An 18,854-nucleotide genomic window follows, 5' to 3' on the forward strand; every position below is an offset into this window, starting at 1 on the left:
ACGAGTAACAGAAACTCATTACTTTAAGTGTGAAAGGCCAGTTTCTATCAGCCTAAGGCCACTGTAACCAATTCAAAATTTTTCCTTCTTTTTATCTGTTTGTCGAGTAGAGATAGTTAATGAGAAAGAAATTACTTCTGGAAGTTAGTCTCCAGGCATGAAATAGAGGCATTGGAGCAGGATTGGCTGCTGTGACCAATGAGAAAGGACAATGTCAACAGCACTGCTCCATCCCACTCTAGTCTCCTCACATCCCCAAAAAATTGAATTTGTTTTATCCACCTCAGAAAGAAAAGACTTTTATTTATTTAATGTTTTGCATGCTCCTAGGACATCCCAAAGCACTTCGCAACCAAAGAAGTGCTTTTGAAGTGTAGCCCCTGTTATATTGCAAGGAAATGCAGCAGCGAATTTTCACATGGAAAAGTCTCACAGATAACAATGAGATAAATCACCAGATAAAAAAAAAGGAAAGAAGGTACCAGCCCTTCGCTTTGCAAGCTGGAACGTCAGAACTATGTGTCCTGGCCTGTCGGAAGACCTTACACAAATCAACGATTCTCGGAAGACCGCCATCATCAACAACGAGCTCAGTAGACTCAATGTAGACATTGCAGCACTTCAGGAGACTCGCCTCCCCGTGAGTGGATCTCTAGCAGACCAAGACTACACCTTCTTCTGGCAGGGTAGGGATCCTGAAGAACCAAGACAGCATGGAGTGGGCTTCGCCATCAGAAACTCCTTGCTCAGCATAATAAAGCCTCCCTCAACTGGCTCAGAATGCATACTGTCCATCCGACTGCTCACCACCTCTGGTCCAGTACACCTACTCAGCATCTATGCTCCAACACTCTGCTCCCCACCTGAAGCTAAAGATCAGTTCTACGAGGAACTCCATAACATCATTAGCAGCATCCCCAACACCGAACACCTATTCCTGCTGGGGGACTTTAATGCCAGGGTTGGGGCCGACCATGACTCATGGCCCTCCTGCCTTAGGCGCTATGGTGTTGGAAGGATGAATGAGAACGGGCAGAGACTGCTTGAGTTGTGTACCTATCATAACCTCTGCATCACCAACTCGTTCTTTCACACTAAACCCTGTCACCAGGTTTCATGGAGGCACCCAAGATCGCGTCGTTGGCACCAGCTAGACCTCATTGTCACAAGGCGAGCCGCCTTAAACAGTGTTCAAATCACACGCAGATTCCACAGTGCGGACTGCGACACCGACCACTCCCTGGTGTGCAGCAAGGTTAGACTCAGACCAAAGAAGTTGCATCATTCCAAGCAGAAGGTCCACCCGCGCATCAACACGAGCAGAATTTCTCACCCACAGCTGTTACAAAAATTTCTAAATTCACTTGTAACAGCCCTTCAAAACACTCCCACAGGGGATGCTGAGACCAAGTGGGCCCACATCAGAGACACCATCTATGAGTCAGCTTTGACCACCTACGGCAAAAGTGCGAAGAGAAATGCAGACTGGTTTCAATCTCATAATGAAGAGCTGGAACCTGTCATAGCCGCTAAGCGCATTGCACTGTTGAACTACAAGAAAGCCCCCAGCAAGTTAACATCCGTAGCTCTTAAAGCAGCCAGTAGCACTGCACAAAGAACAGCCAGGCGCTGCGCAAACGACCACTGGCAACACCTATGCAGTCATATTCAGCTGGCCTCAGACACCGGAAACATCAGAGGAATGTATGATGGCATGAAGAGAGCCCTTGGGCCAACCATCAAGAAGATCGCCCCCCTCAAATCTAAATCAGGGGACATAATCACTGACCAACGCAAACAAATGGATCGCTGGGTTGAGCACTACCTAGAACTGTACTCCAGGGAGAATGTTGTCACTGAGACTGCCCTCAACGCAGCCCAGCCTCTACCAGTCATGGATGAGCTGGACATACAGCCAACAAAATTGGAACTCAGTGATGCCATTGATTCTCTAGCCAGCGGAAAAGCCCCTGGGAAGGACAGCATTACCCCTGAAATAATTAAGAGTGCCAAGCCTGCTATACTCTCAGCACTACATGAACTGCTTTGCCTGTGCTGGGACGAGGGAGCAGTACCTCAGGACATGCGCAATGCCAATATCATCACCCTCTATAAAAACAAAGGTGACCGCGGTGACTGCAACAACTACCGTGGAATCTCCCTGCTCAGCATAGTGGGGAAAGTCTTTGCTCGAGTCGCTCTAAACAGGCTCCAGAAGCTGGCCGAGCGCGTCTACCCTGAGGCACAGTGTGGCTTTCGTGCAGAGAGATCGACCGTCGACATGCTGTTCTCCCTTCGTCAGATACAGGAGAAATGCCGTAAACAACAGATGCCCCTCTACATTGCATTCATTGATCTCACCAAAGCCTTTGACCTCGTCAGCAGACGTGGTCTCTTCAGACTACTAGAAAAGATTGGATGCCCACCAAAGCTACTAAGTATCATCACCTCATTCCATGAAAATATGAAAAGCACAATTCAACATGGTGGCTCCTCATCAGAGCCCTTTCCTAGCCTAAGCGGTGTGAAACAGGGCTGTGTTCTCGCATCCACACTTTTTGGGATTTTCTTCTCCCTACTGCTTTCACATGCGTTCAAGTCCTCGGAAGAAGGAATTTCCCTCCATACAAGATCAGGGGGCAGGTTGTTCAACCTTGCCCGTCTAAGAGCGAAGTCCAAAGTACAGAAAGTCCTCAGCAGGGAACTCCTCTTTGCTGACGATGCTGCTTTAACATCTCACACTGAAGAGTGCCTGCAGAGTCTCATCGACAGGTTTGCGGCTGCCTGCAATGAATTTGGCCTAACCATCAGCCTCAAGAAAACGAACATCATGGGGCAGGACGTCAGAAATGCTCCATCCATCAATATTGGCGACCACGCTCTGGAAGTGGTTCAAGAGTTCACCTACCTAGGCTCAACTATCACCAGTAACCTGTCTCTAGATGCAGAAATCAACAAGCGCATGGGAAAGGCTTCCACTGCTATGTCCAGACTGGCCAAGAGAGTGTGGGAAAATGGCGCACTGACACGGAACACAAAAGTCCGAGTGTATCAAGCCTGTGCCCTCAGTACCTTGCTCTATGGCAGCGAGGCCTGGACAATGTATGTCAGCCAAGAGCAATGTCTCAATTCATTCCATCTTCGCTGCCTCCGGAGAATACTTGGCATCAGGTGGCAGGACCGTATCTCCAACACAGAAGTCCTTGAGGCGGCCAACATCCCCAGCTTATACACACTACTGAGTCAGCGGCGCTTGAGATGGCTTGGCCATGTGAGCCGCATGGAAGATGGCAGGATCCCCAAAGACACATTGTACAGCGAGCTGGCCACTGGTATCAGACCCACCGGCCGTCCATGTCTCCGCTTTAAAGACGTCTGCAAACGCGACATGAAGTCCTGTGACATTGATCACAAGTCGTGGCAGTCAGTTGCCAGCGTTCGCCAGAGCTGGCGGGCAGCCATAAAGGCGGGGCTAAAGTGTGGCGAGTCGGAGACTTAGCAGTTGGCAGGAAAAAAGACAGAGGCGCAAGGAGAGAGCCAACTGTGTAACAGCCCCGACAAACAAATTTTTCTGCAGCACCTGTGGAAGAGTCTGTCACTCTAGAATTGCCCTTTATAGCCACTCCAGGCGCTGCTCCACCCACCACTGACCACCTCCAGGCGCTTACCCATTGTCTCTCGAGACAAGGAGGCCAAAGAAGACTCTGTGTTTTAGTGGTGGTTGATTGAGAGATTAACAATGGCCAAATCATCGCTACCAAAAGGCAACCTCCAACAGTGCAGCACTCCCTCAGCATTATACTGAAGTGTCAGCCTAGATAATGTGTTCAAGTCTGTAGTGTGAGGCTTGAACTCATGACTTTCCTGACTAAAAACAAAAAGGTAAGAGTGCTACCCATTGAACCACATCTGACACTGAAGGAAGAAAGTTTTAGGAATCCCAGTTGGGATTGAATCCCAAGTGCAGCACTAAACAAACTGAACTACACGACTGTGTAGGGGGAATTAAGTGCTGGGGTGGGGGGGGGGGGTGGGATTTTGTCATCTAGAATCAATTTTCTACACAAGCCAGCCTGGGGCTTTTGGGAGTGGGGTTGCCATTTATTGCCAACTAATGGTAAATTTTAGGTCACCAGGTGCTGTGGGCCCAAACTCAGTAGGAACTGGGTTGAGACCGCCCGCCCCAAACTTGTTTCACGAAGAAACGCTGCAGGCAGCAGGCAAGGAAGGTGATCATCCCGTTGGTTACAGCTGGATTCACACCCAGAGCCCAAAACTAAAGGGACAGCATTCTAACAAAATTTACACCAAAAGATCGGGACTGCTGTTGATGGAAAACCTTCCCCACACGTTTGAAAACCGACCTTGAATATTTGGTTATTTAACTTAACATTTTGCACAATGGTGGTGAGAGGCATTGTCTCCCTAAGATGGGAGTTTGAAGGCAGGAATCCTATTAACGGCAGAAAAATCCAATTTAAGGAGAGGAGCTGTTCCAACTCCAGTTACATTCTTACCCTTCTGTCTCCCAGTAGGTTGGTGCCATTCTCCTTCTCTCCAATATGTTTCCTTTCAGCCACATTCTCTGAAAGGCCTGTGGGGAAAGATATTCAGCCATCACCACTTGTGCGTGACTCCATTAGACACTGATGCTTAAGTTAGTCTTAATCAGGAACGTAAAACTAATGGATATAAGTTAAAATGAGCAAAAAGTAAATTTAGAACAGATTTTGGGACGAACTTCTAAAAGAAATAGCTCAAAGAGTGATCTATGTTTGGATTAATCTGCCAAACAATGTAGTGGAGCCATAAAAAATTAGGAAATGTAGAAAATGCAGCTAGCACCCTATGATGGAAGAATTAGTCTAAAAAAGGGATGAGATTTGATGGACTGAATGGCCTTTTCTCATCCTTGCCATTCATCCAAAACTCTGCTGCCTGTGTCTTAACTCACACCAAGTCCCATTCCCCTATCACCCCTGTGCTCATTGACCTACATTGGCTCCCGATCAAGCAACATCTTGATTTTAAAATTCTCATCCGCGTTTTCAAATTCCTCCATGGCCTCATCCCTCCCTATTTCTGTAATCTCCTCCAGGCCCTCCCCTAACCCTCCAAGATACCTGCACTCCTCTTGTGCATCTCTGATTTTAATTGCTCCACCATTGGTGGCCGCACCTTCAGATTCCGAGGCCCTGAGCTCTGGAATACCCTCCCTACGCCTCTCTGCCTCTCCACTTTGTTTCCTCCTTCAAGACACTCCTTAAAACCTATCTCTTTGACCAAGCTTTTGGTCATCTGCCCTAATATCTTCTCTTGTGGCTTGGTGTCATACTTTGTTTTATAATGCTACTGTGAAGTGCTTTGGAACACTCTATTACATTAATGGCACTGTATAAATCTGACCCAACAGGCCCATACCAGTATTTATGCTCCACACAAACCTCCCCGCCCATCTTATTTCATCTCATTCCATCAATATATCCTTCGATTCCTCTCTTGCTCGTGTGTCTAGCTTTCCCTTAAAGGCATCTATACAATTTGCCTCAATTACTCCTTGTTTTAGTGAGTTCCACATTCTGAACACTCTCTGGGTAAAGAAGTTTCTCCAGGATTTCATGGATTTATTAGCGAATGTCGTATATTTATGACCCCTTGTTTTGGAACGGCCCCAAAATGGAAACATTTTTTCTATGTCTAGCCCATCATAATCAGGTCACTCCTTCAGCCTTCCCTTTTCTTCAGAGCCTTCCTGCCCAATTCACATTCCTGCAGGTTTTACATGGCTGGTCAGTGGCACGGAAAAGGCCATAGCTTTTTCCCGCAAGAATCTTTTCCAATTTCTGTTCCTCTCGCTTTCCTTATCTTTGCCACGATGCAGTTAGAATTGTATTGTACAAACGGAGATCCCCTGTTGTAATATAACAGCTGGTACAACACCTGAAGAAAATTTATTTTCGCTCTCTCTCTCTCTCCCCTACCCTCCCAATTTCCAGCCTTTTTAATGGGAGCAGAAAAGAAGTTGGCAAAGAGCTCTGGCATCTGTGACGGTGACTGGATATGTCCAGGTAAAAACTGAACAAGAACAAGCTGTCTCAGACATTAGCTTTTCTTCACATGCTCCTTCCACATCTCTTACAGTTTGTGCTCTTTGCAATGTTGACATTTCCACATTTTATTTTCCAGCCACTGTCCCAGCCGCAAAAGCTTGTCACTATCATTTTCTTCCTTCTCGTTGAAGAGGCTGGGAACTGGGGCAGTTGTGAACAGCTGGTGATAGGAGAGACAAACTAAACTTTCTTCAGACATTGTATCAACTATTGCGGAAAGCGGGCGAATCGCATTGGCACAAACCCACGCAGTACAAGCGGTGCGGACTGTACTCGGATTTATTAGGACCTGGAAAAGCCAGGTCCTTTCACACAGGAAGATTTTTGGGAAGATCAAATGGTCACAAAGAATTATCAGTGACTTTAAATTCTTGATTTTTTAAAACTACATATTGACCTCTCTTAATTTTCAAGGGCAGGTTTAGGACAGATAGAGGAAGGTTTTCTTTACATAGAGGGTAATCAGCAGCTGGAATAGGTTACCAAGACGGGTGAGTTGAGGTCAGGTCACTGGACACATTTCACAAAGATATGGATGCTGTCATGCGGAGACAGTGGGGTTACTGTTCTGAGACCAAATGGATCGAAAGATCTTCTTTAGCCAAGTGCATCAAGTGATCCATTTTTGTTTAATCTCCCAATGCTGATGAGGAGTTATTGAAGATACCAGTGTAAAGGAGCGAGATTAAGACGCACCATTAAAATGAGAACAAGTCTAACTGGAAAAATTCTAGATTCCCATTTTACAATCAGACCAACCATTTCAGTCATGTTAGTGACAGGGGCTGTATTGGTCCTTTAATAAAGGAAAACATGCCAAAGTATGTCACAGATGTATAAACAGACAGAAATGGAGACTGAGCCAATGAAAGAGATATTAGGAGGCGTGACGGAATGCTTGGTCAAAAAAGTGGATTTTAAAGACAGTCTTAAAGGAGGAGAGGAAGGTGGAGAGGTTAAAGGAAGGAATTCCATAGTTTAGGCCCGAGATGGCAAAATGCTGAGCTGCCAATGGTGGCCTGAAGGAAGTGAGGGATGCACAATAGAGCTGAGAAGGAGGAAGGCACAGTCCTTAGAGGACTGTAATGTTGACAGGGGAACACAGGGATAATGAGAGTTAGGGAGATCTAAACATGAGGATGAGAATTTTAAACTTGAGGCATCAGGGGATCAGGAGCCAATGTAGGTCAACGAACAAAGAGTGATTGGTGAGCAGAATGCGATAGACAGAGCTAAGCGATCCCATAACCAAAGGATCAGATCTAAGCTCTGCAGTCCTGCCACATCCTGACGTGAATGGTGGTGGACAATTAAACAACTAACTGGAGGAGGTGGCTCCACAAATATCCCCATCCTCAATGATGGGGGAGCCCAGCATATCAGTGTGAAAGATAAGGCTGAAGCATTTGCAACAATCTTCAGCCACAAGTGCTGAGTTGATGATCCATCTCGGCCTCCTCCTGAAGTCCCCAGTATCACAGATGCCAGACATCAGCCAATTCGATTCACCCCGCGTGATATTAAGAAATGACTGAAGGCACTGGATACTGCAAAGGCAATGGGCCCTGACAATAATCCGGCAATAGTACTGAAGACCTGTGCCCCAGAACTTGCTGCGCCCCTAGCCAAGCTGTTCCAGTACAGCTACAACACTGGCATCTACCCTGCAATGTGGAAAATTGCCCAGGTATGTCCTGTGCACAAAAATCAGGACAAGTCCAACATAGTCAAATTACCGCCCCTTCAGTCTACTCTCAATCATCAGTAAAGTGATGGAAGGTGTCATCAACAGTGCCATCAAGCAGCACCAGCTTAGCAATAACCTGCTCAGTGATGCTCAGTTTGGGTTCCGCCAGGGCCACTCAGCTCCTGACCTCATTACAGCCTTGGTTCAGACATGGACAAAAGAGCTGAACTCAAGAGGTGAGGTGAGAGTGACTGCCCTTGACATCAAGGCAGCATTTGACCGAGTATGGCATCAAGGAGCCCTAGCAAAACTGGAGTCAATGGGAATCAGGGGAAAACCCTCCGCTGGCTGGAGTCATATCTAGCACAAAGAAAGATGGCTGTGGTTGTTGGAGGTCGATCATCTGAGCTCCAGGGCATCACTGCAGGAGTTCCTCAGGGTAGTGTCCTCGGCCCAACCATCTTCAGTTGCTTCATCAATGACCTTCCTTCAATCATAAGGTCAGAAGTGGGGATATTTGCTGATGATTTCACAATGTTCAGCACCATTCTCGACTCCTCAAATACTGAAGCAGTCTGTGTAGAAATGCAGCAAGACCTGGACAATATCCAGGCTTGGGCTGATAAGTGGCAAGTAACATCCGTGCCACACAAGTGCCAGGCAATGACCATCTCCAACAAGAGAGAATCTAACCATTTTGCCTTGACATTCAATGGCATTACCATCACTGAATCCCCCACTATCAACATCCTAGGGGCTACCATTGACCAGAAACTGAACTGGAGTAGCCATATAAATACCGTGGCTACAAGAGTAGGTCAGAGGCTAGGAATCCTGTGGCGAGTAACTCACCTCCTGACTCCCCAAAGACTGTCCACTATCTACAAGGCACAAGTCAGGAGTTTGATGGAATACTCTCCACTTGCCTGGATGGGTGCAGCTCCTACAACACTCAAGAAGCTCGACGCCATCCAGGACAAAGCCACCCACTTGATTGGCACCCCATCCACAAACATTCACTCCCTCCACCACCGATGTACAGTGGCAGCAGTGTGTACCATCTACAAGATGCAGTGCAGAAACGCACCAAGGCTCCTTAGACAGCACCTTCCAAACCTGCGACCTCTACCAACTAGAAGGACAAGGGCAGCAAATGCATGGGAACATCACCACTTGCAAGTTCCCCTCCAAGTCACACACCATCCTGACTTGGAACGATATCGCCGTTCCTTCACTGTCGCTGGGTCAAAATCCTGGAACTCCCTTCCTAACAGCACTGTTAGGCAATTAGGGATGGGCAATAAATGCTGGCCAGCGACGCCCACATCCCATGAATGAATTTTTTAAAAAGAACCTGTTTCAGGCTGGTTAGGATACAGGCAGTGGAGGTTTGGATGAGCTAAAGCTAATGGAGGGAGGAAAATGGGAAGTCCTGGAGCATTGGGATAGTGAAGTCCGAAGTAACAAAAGTATGGATGAGAATTTCAACAGCAGATAGGCTGAGGTAGGGGTAGAGATGTTACAGAGGTGGAAGAAGGCAGTCTTGGTGATGGAGAGGATATGGGATCAGAAGCTCATCCCAGGGTCAGATGGGATGTCAAGGCTGTGATTGCTCTGGTTCATCCTCAGACAGTGCCCGGGAGAGGATGGAGGCAGGGGCCAGGGAATGTAGTTTGTGGTGGAAACTGAAGACAATGGCTTCAGTCTTTGCAATGTCACATTGCATTTCATAGAATTTACAGCACAGAAACTAGCCATTTGGATCCACAGGTCCATGCCACTGTTTATGTTCCACTGAGTCTTCTCCCACCACCTCCCCCCCCCCCCCCCCCTCATCTAACCCCACCAACCTATCCTTCTATTCCTCTCCCGCTTACAGACAAATATATAAACTAGAAGCAGGCCTAGGCCACTCAGCTCCTCAAGCTGTTCCGCCATTCAATAAGATCATGGCTGATCTGATTATAACCTCAACCTGCATACTAACCTTTTGCGATTCATACACTAGGACACCCAGATCCCTTTGCATCTCAGAGCTCTGCAATCTCTCACCATTTCGATAATATGCTTCTTTTTTATTCTTCCTGCCAAAATGGACAATTTCCACATTAAACTCCATTTGCCTGATCTTTGCCCACTCACGTAACCTATCTATATCCCTTTGTAGCCTCCTTATGTCCTCTTCACAACTTACTTTCCTACCTATCTTTGTGTCCTCAACAAATTTAGCAAGCATACCTTCATCCAAGTCATTTATATAATTGTAAAAAATTGAGGCCCCATCACTGAACCCTGTGGCACAACACTCATTACCATTTATGCCGACTCTCTGTTTCCTGTTAGCTAGCCAGTCTTATATCCATGCCAAAATGTTACCCCCTACACAATGAGCTTCTATTTTCCACAATAACCTTTGATGTGGCACCTTATCAAATGCCTTCTGGAAATCTATGTACAGTACATTCACTGATTCCCCTTTATCCACAGCACATGTTACTTCGAAGAATTCCAATTAATTTGTTAAACACGATTTCCTTTTCACAAAACTGTGTTGACTCTGTCTGATTACCTTGAATTTTTCTAAGTGCCCTGCTATAGCGTCTTTAATAAAAGCTTCTAACATTTTTCCTATGACAGATGTTAAGCTAACTGGCCTGTAGTTTCATGCTTTCTGTCTCATTCCCTTTTTGAAGAAAGGAGTTAAATTAAAACCAACGCATCAACTATCCCACTAGCCACTTCTTTTAGGTCCCTAGGATGAAGTCTATCAGGACCCAGGGATTTATCACCCTCAGCTCCAACACTTTGCTCAGTACCACTTCCCTGGTGATTGTGATTTTCTTGAGATCCTCCCTCCCTTCCATTTCCTGATGTAGAGTAAGGGGTAAGAAAGGGATCTAGGGTTCCCTCTCAGCCTTCACCTGGTCTTACCATAAAAGGGTTTAATTTTAACACACCGTGTTTTTAGCTCCTCCTTGGTGAATCCTTGTTCACAGCTCTCTAATTGTAAGGCAAAGAAACCAGCCAAACAGGTTTTCTTAGGTTTAAAGAAGAAAAGTTGAAATTTATTAAACTTAAACTCTAATTTGGTTAACACCTATGGATACCCGACGCGCCCATGCTAAGATGCATAGGCGATAAACACACATGCAGATAGAGACAGAAAAGAGCAGAAGAAATAAAGTGGAATAGTTTGAGGCAATATCTGAAGATGGTTTTGGTTACTGTTCTTCGAGCTCACTGTAGAGTCCTTGATTGTAGGTAGGACTCGTTTTTCGTTGGGGCCCAGTATTCTTCTTAAACCTTGTTCGATGTAGGAGACTTTTCTCTCTTGTGGTTCACGTCTTCAGTGGGTTTGGAGTTCCATGAGAAAGAGATGGGAGCAGACAGGAGAGGCTGTGGCGAGCCAGCCAGGAGAGGTCTTTACAGTCCAGGAGCAAACAGTGTCTCTCTCTCAAACTGTCTGTACAATTCAAAAAAACTTAGGTTGCCCAGCAGGTTAGTTATGTGACTGGCGGGTTTGACCACATTGGTTTGTGGATTCGGCCATCTTAGCAGTCTTCTTGGAATGTGAGCTTCCTCACCTTCAATGTCTGGTGATCAAAATCCATTGTGGGTTGAATGCGTCAGGGAATGGTCCTTTGTCTCCACAAGCACTGTCTGTTAGTATGTAAATGTTTTTTCCCAGCCACGGCTGATCTGCTTAACAAGTCATTTCCTTGCTCCAGCAACGGTTTAAAATCAATGTTCATATGACAAAATAAATATGCCTCATTCCTGGTAGGTGGGGGTCTGCATGACAATAGTTATTTCTGGGCTGTCATTTGTATCCTCTATGGTGAAGACCGATGCAAAATACCTGTTCAATTCATCTGCCATCTTCTTATTTTCCCTTATTAATTTCCCAGACTCATTTTCTATAGGACCAATGCTCACTTTGTTAACTTCTTTTTTGAATATCTATATAAACTCTTACTAACTGTTTTTATATTTCTAGCCAGCTTTCTCTTGTACTCTAATTTTTTCTACCTTATTAATATTTAACTAGTTCTTTGCTGCTTTTTATATTCTGTCCAATCTTCTGACCTACCACCCATCTTTGTGCAGTTATATGCTTTCTCTTTCAGTTTGCTAGTATCTTTCACATTTTTAGTTGTTGCGTCCTCTCCTTGGAATTTTTCTTTCTTGTTGGAATTCTGTGTATTCTGAAATATCCTCTTAAATGTCTGCCACTGCATCTCTATTGACCTATCCCTTAACCTAATTTGCCAATTCACTTTTGCTAGCTCTGCTTTCATGCCCTCATAACTGCCCTTATTTAAGTTTAAAATACGAGCCCTAGCCCCAACCTTCTCTCTCAAACAGAATGTAAAATTCACTCTTATTATGATCACTGTTGCCTAGGGGTGCCTTCACTATGAGGCCGTGAATTAATGATATCTCATTGCACCATACCAGGTCTAGTATAGCCTGCTCTCTGCTTGGCTCTAGAATGTGCTGTTCTAAGAAACTACCCCGAAAACATTTTATGAACTCCTCATCTAGACTACTGTTGCCTCTATATTAAAATCCCCCATGATTATTGCTGTACCTTTCTGAAAAGCATCCATTATTTCCACCTTTATACCCCATCCGACCATGTGGTTACTGTTAGGGGGCCTCTACCCCACTCCCTCGAGTGACTTCTTGCCTTTATCATTTCTCACCTTGACTCAAACCACTTCTACATACTGATTTCCTGAACTTAGGTCATCCCTCTCTTTTTTTTATTCATTCATGGGATGTAGGCATCACTGGCCAGACCAGCATTTATTGCCCATCCCTAATAAATGCTGGCCTGGCCAGTGACGCCTACATCCCATGAATGAATTTAAAAAAATAGAGAGGGATGACCTATTGTGCTAATACCATTATTAATTAACAAAGCCGCGCCTCCACCTTTTCCTAGCTTCCCGTTCTTCTTAAATGCCATGTATCCGTCAATATTCAGGTCCCAATCTATGCCATCCTGCAGCATGTCTCTCTTATGGCTATCAGATCATACTTACTTATTTCTATTTGTGCTATCAGTTCATCTGTTTTGTTTCGAATGCCATGCGCATTCAGATACAAGGCCTTTAGTTTTGTCCTTTTATTATTTTTGTATCCTTTCGCCTTGTCTGCTGATTTCCTCTTAGATTTGTAATCACTGTCCCTTCCTGTCTGTTAATTTTTTCCCATATTAATACCTTTTTCTCTTGCCTTGCCTCTATTCTTTGATTTACTACATCTTCCCAAGTTTGATCCCTTGCTCCCACTATTTAGTTTAAAACCCTCTCTACTTCCCTCGTTATTCGACTTGCTAGAACACCAGTTCCAGCATGGTTTAGATATAGACCGTACCAACAGTACAGCCCCACTTTTCCCAGTACTGGTGCCAGTGCCCCATGAACCCGAACCCACTTCTGCCACACCAGTCTTTGAGCCACTTTGAATTTGTGTGCTTATCTAACTCCCCTTAAATGTATCTATATTATTCTGGTAGCGCTTTTCACATTTTAACCACGGTCTGAATAAGGGTCTCTCCTGAATTGTTTTCTGGATTTACCTAAAATGCAAGTCTTTACAGATTAAACATTATTAAGATTAACATCAAAGTAGCCCAGTAAAACCCTACCTTGAATTAATTGCATGGAAAGAGTTAAAATCACTATGCTTGCAGTCTGACGTCCCATTGTTTGGATCGGCACCACTCAAGCAGCCAGGCAGTTCATCACTTCAGAGAATCAGGTATGCCGAATGATCATCCACTACTCACAGCTACTTTATGTCAGGAGTCACCTTTGTCTCCCTTTCCTCCTCCCAATTTTTATGGCCTCACCAGTTTACCTACCAATAAATCGCTAACTGCGAAAAAGAACAACATATTGGATGAATCATGTGATAAATTGCTTAATAGGTTTGTACATCCAGTAAAACATTAACATTTACTTTCTCTAACAATTGCACAATCACAGTTATAAGCCATCAGTGCAGTTATAACACAGTATTACCAGTCTGTGCAATATAAAAGAAAGACTTGTATTGGGATCAAGGGATACGGGGAGAAATCAGGAACAGGTTACAGAGTTTGGATGATCAGCCACGATCGTATTGAATGGCGAAGCAGGCTCGAAGGGCCGAATGGCCTACTGCTCCTATTTTTCTATGTTTCTATTTCTATAGTGCCTTCCATGACCTTGGGATGTCCCAAAGCGCTTTATAGCCAATGAAGCCAGTACAGCGACATCACAGGCATCTAAAGCAACAATTTGGAAAATTGCCCAGGTATGTCCTGTCTACAAAAAGCGGGACAAATCCAACCCAGCCGATTAACACCCCATAGGCCTATTCTCCATCATCAGCAAGGTGATGCAAGGTGTCGTCGATAGTGCTATCAAGCAGCACTTACTCAGCAATAACCTGCTCATTGACGCTCAGTTTGGATTCCACCAGGGCCATTCAGTTCCAGACCTCATTACAGCCTTGGTCCAAACATGGACAAAAGATCTGAATTCTAAAGGTGAGGTGAGAGGTTGTTTTTTATTCTTTCATGGGATGTAGGCATCGCTGGCCAGGCCAGCATTTATTGTCCGTCCCTAATTGCCCTTGGGAAGGGAGTGTTAAGCTGCATCTTAAACCGCTGCAGTCCATGTCGGGTAGGTACACCCACAGTGCTGTTACGAATGGAGTTCCAGGATTTCGACCCAGAGACAGTGAAGGAACGGCAATATAGTTCTAAGTCTGGATGAAGTGTGATGTGCAGGGGAACTTGCAGGTAGTGGTGTTCCCATGCCTTGACATCAAGGCAGCATTTGACCAAGTGTAGCAACAAGGAGTTCTAGTAAATCTGAAGTCAATGGGAATCAGAGGGAAAACTCTCCACTGGTTGGAATCATTCCTTACAAAGGAAGACGGTTGTAGTTGTTAGAGGCCAATCATCTCAGTCCCATGACATTGCTGCAGGAGTTCTTCAGGGTAGTGTCCAAGGTCCAACCATCTTCAGCTGCTTTAACACTGACCTTCCCTGCACCATAAGGTCAGAAGTGAGGATGTTCACTGATGATTACACAGTATTCAGTACCGTTCATGACTCCTCAAATACTGAAGCATTCTGTGCCCGTATGCAGCAAGACCTGGACAATATCAGGCTTGAACTGATAAGTGGCAAGCAACATTCGCACCACACAAGTATCAGACAATGACCATCTCAACAGGAGGGAATCTAACCATCTCTCCTTGACATTCAATGGAATTACCATCAGTGAATCTCCCACTATCAACATCCTGGGAGTTACCATTGATCAGAAACTTAACTAGACCAGCCTTATAAATACTGTGGCTACGAGAGCAGGTCAGAGACTGGGAATTCTGCAGTGAGTAACTCATCTCCTGTCTCCCCAGTGCCTGTCCACCATCTACAAGGCACAAGTCAGGAGTGTGATGCAATACTCTCCATTTGCTGGGATGAGTTAAGCTCCAACAACAATCAAGAAGCTCAATACTATCCAGGACAAAGCAGCTCATTTAATCGTCATCCTATCCACCACCTTAAGCATTCACTCACTCCACCACTGACACACAATGGCAGCAGTGTGTACCATCTACAAAATGCATTGCAGCAACTCACAAGGCTCCTTCAGCAGCACCTTCCAAATCCATGACCTCTACCACCTGGACGACAAGGGCAGCAGTTGCCAGCTCCAAACCACACTCCAAACCATCCTGACATGGAACTTTATTGCTGCTCCTTCACTGTTGCTGGGTAAAAATCCTGGAACTCACTCCCTAACCACACTGTGGGTGTACCTACACCAAATGGACAGCAGCGGTTCAAGAAGGCAGCTCACCACCATCTTCTCAAGGGCAGTTACTGATAGGCAATAAAAGCTGGCTGTGCCAGCAATGCCCACATCCCAAGAAAAATTTTTTAAAAAGTACTTTTTGAAGTGCAGCTATTGTTGTAAAGTAGAAATCGCAGCAGCCAATTTGTGCACAGCAAGGATCCACGAACAGCAATGTGATCATGACCAGATAATCTTTTTTATCACTCTGGTTCCTTCCTCCTGGTCATCACATAGTGACTGAGAGTGGAGTTGCCCAATCATTTATCAGCATCTCATAAGGACGGAATCAGGTTCAGTCTCCAAATTAATTCCATTTGGTGTGTTTCTCTTCAAAGCCCATGTACAGGATGGTCTTGTGATGTGATCGAATAGAATGGTGGATCAAGACTGAGAGACTGCTGCAGTATCGAATGTTCCTATGTTCCGAATTGACATGAAAGTTAAACAAGTCATGATAAACCACTGGTTAGGCTGCAGCTGGAGTCGTATGTCTAATTTTTGGCACCACACCTTAGGGAGAATGTCAAAGCCTTTGAGAAGGTGCAGAGGAGATTTTACTAGAATGATACCAGGGATGAGTGACTTCAGTTATGTGTAGAGGCTGGAGAAAGCTGGGATTGTTCTCCATAGAGCAGGCGAGGTTATGGGGAGAGTAAATAGAGGTGTTCAAAATTATGAAGGCTTTTGATAGATTACATAGGGAGAAACTGTTTCTATTGGCAGGAAGATCAGTTTCCAGAGGACCTAGATTCAAGGCATTTGGAAAAATAACAAGAGGGAAGCTCAGAAGAATTTTTTTTTTACACTGCGAGTTATAATATGGAAGGCACTAGCTGAAAGGATGGAGGAAGCAGATTCAATAATAACTTTCAAAAAGGAATTGGATAAATACCAGAAGCGAACAAAAATGGCAGGTTTACGGGGAAGTAGCAGGGGATTGGATCTGATCAGATAGCTCTTTCAAAGATAAAAGCAAAATACTGCAGATGCTGGAAATCTGAAATAAAAACAAGAAATGCTGGAACCACTCAGCAGGTCTGGCAGCATCTGTGGAAAGAGAAGCAGAGTTAACGTTTTGGGTCAGTGACCCTTCTTCGGAACTAGCAAATATTAGAAATGTCAAAGGTTATAAGCAAGTGAGGCGGGGGTGGGGCAAGAGATAACAAAGGAGAAGGTGTAGATTGGACAAGGCCACATAGCTGACCAAAAGGTCATGGAGCAAAGGCAAACAATATGTTAATGGTGCGTTGAAAGACAAAGCATTAGTACAGATAGGGTGTTAACGGACTGAAGATTGAACAGCAGCAAGTACAAACATGAAAAAAAACAAGATGTTTTGTACTTGCTACTGTTCAATCTTCAGTCTGTTCACACCCTATCTGTACTAATGCTTTGTCTTTCAACGCACCATTAACATATTGTTTGCCTTTGCTCTATGACCTTTTGGTCAGCTATGTGGCCTTATCCAATCTACACCTTCTCCTTTGTTATCTCTTGCCCCACCCCCGCCTCACTTGCTTATAACCTTTGACATTTCTAATATTTGCTAGTTCCGAAGAAGGGTCACTGACCCGAAACGTTAACTCTGCTTTTCTTTCCACAGATGCTGCCAGACCTGCTGAGTGGTTCCAGCATTTCTTGTTTTTAGCTCTTTCAAAGAGCCTGCAGGCAAGATGGGCCAATTTTTATTATTCGTTCATGGGATGTGAGTGTCACTAACAAGGCCAGCATTTATTCCCCATCCCTAATTGCCCTTGAGAAGATGGTGGTAAGCCGCTTTCTTGAACTGCTGCAGTCACAGTGCTATTAGGGAGGAAGCACCAAGATTTTGACCCAGTGACAGTGAAGGAACAGCGATATAGTTCCAAGTAAGGATGGTGTGTGGCTTGGAGGGGAACTTGCAGGTGGTGGTGTTCCCATGCATTTGCTGCCTTTGTCCTTCTAGGTGGTAGACATCGTGGGTTTGGAAGGTGCTATCGAAGGAGGCTTGGCTTGCTGCGATGCATCTTGTAGATAGTACACACTGCAGTCATTGTGCATTGGTGGTGGAGGGAGTGAATATTTAAGGTGTTGGATGGGGTGTCAATCAAGTGAGCTGCTTTGTTCTGGATGGTATTGAGCTTCTTGTGTGTTGTTGGATCTGCACCTATCCAGGCAAGTGGACAGTCCTGATTGTGTCTTATAGATGGCGGACAGGCTCTGAGGAGTCAGGAGGTGAGTTACTCGTCTCATAATTCCCAGCCTCTGATCTGCTCTTATAGCCAAAGTATTTAGTGGCTGGTCCAATTAAATTTCTGGTCAATGGTAGACTCCAGGATCTTTATGGTGGGGAGCAATGATAATGCCGTTCAATGTCAAGGGGAGATGGTTAGATTCTCTCTTGTTGGAAATGGTCATTGCCTGACAATTGTGTGGTGTGAATGTTATTTGCCACTTATCAACCCAAGCCTGAATGTTTTTCAGGTCTTGTTGTATTTGTACATGGGCTGCTTCAGTGTCTGATGAGTTGCGAATGGTGCTGAACATTGTGCAATCATTAGTGAACATCCCCACTTTTGACCTTGTATTGGAGGGAAGGTCATTGATGAAACAGCTGAAGATGGTTGGGCCTAGGACACTACCCCGAGGAACTCCTGGAGCTATATCATTGGGCTGAGATGATTGACTTCTAACAATCACAACCATCTTCCTTTGTACTAGGTATGACTTCAATCAGTGGAGCGTTTTCCCCCAATTCCCATTGACTTCAATTTTACTACGACTCCTTGATGCCACACTCAGACAAATGCCGCCTTGATGTCAAGGGTAATCACTCTCACCTTCCTTCTTGAGTTCAATTCTTTTGTCCACGTTTGGACCAAAGCTGTAATGAGCTGAGTGCCCCGGGCAGAACTCATACTGAGCATCGGTGAGCAGGTTATTGCTTTGTAAGTGCCACTTGATAGAACTGTCAAAGGCACCTTCTATCACTTTGCTGATGATTGAGAGTAGACTGATGGAGTGGTAATTGGCCGGATTGGATTTGTCCTGCTTTTTATGGATGTGACATAACTGGTCAATTTTCTACATTGCCGGGTAGATGCCAGTGTTGTAGCTGTACTGGAACAGCTTGGCCAGGGGCATGGCTTGTTCTGGAGCCCATAGCCTTTGATGTATCCTGTGCCTTCAGACATTTCTTGATATCACATGGAG

At 45.1% G+C, this 18,854-nt stretch overlaps 1 protein-coding gene across 2 annotated transcripts in view; it reads right to left on the reverse strand.

The window, feature by feature from the left end:
• Positions 1–13,518, reverse strand: part of plb1 (phospholipase B1) — a 234,932-nt gene extending 221,414 nt beyond the window's left edge. For both annotated transcript variants that reach the window (XM_068019539.1, XM_068019548.1), the window contains exons 1-2: positions 13,454–13,518; positions 4,518–4,594 (exon numbers count right to left, since the gene is read on the reverse strand). In XM_068019539.1, coding sequence (XP_067875640.1) covers positions 4,518–4,594; positions 13,454–13,511 — 135 coding nt within the window. In that variant the 5' untranslated portion in view covers positions 13,512–13,518. The remainder of the gene's footprint in view (positions 1–4,517; positions 4,595–13,453) is intronic.
• Positions 13,519–18,854: the final 5,336 nt, after the last annotated feature.

The sequence above is a fragment of the Heterodontus francisci genome, chromosome 3 (assembly GCF_036365525.1).
Source record: "Heterodontus francisci isolate sHetFra1 chromosome 3, sHetFra1.hap1, whole genome shotgun sequence".
NCBI lineage: Eukaryota > Metazoa > Chordata > Chondrichthyes > Heterodontiformes > Heterodontidae > Heterodontus > Heterodontus francisci.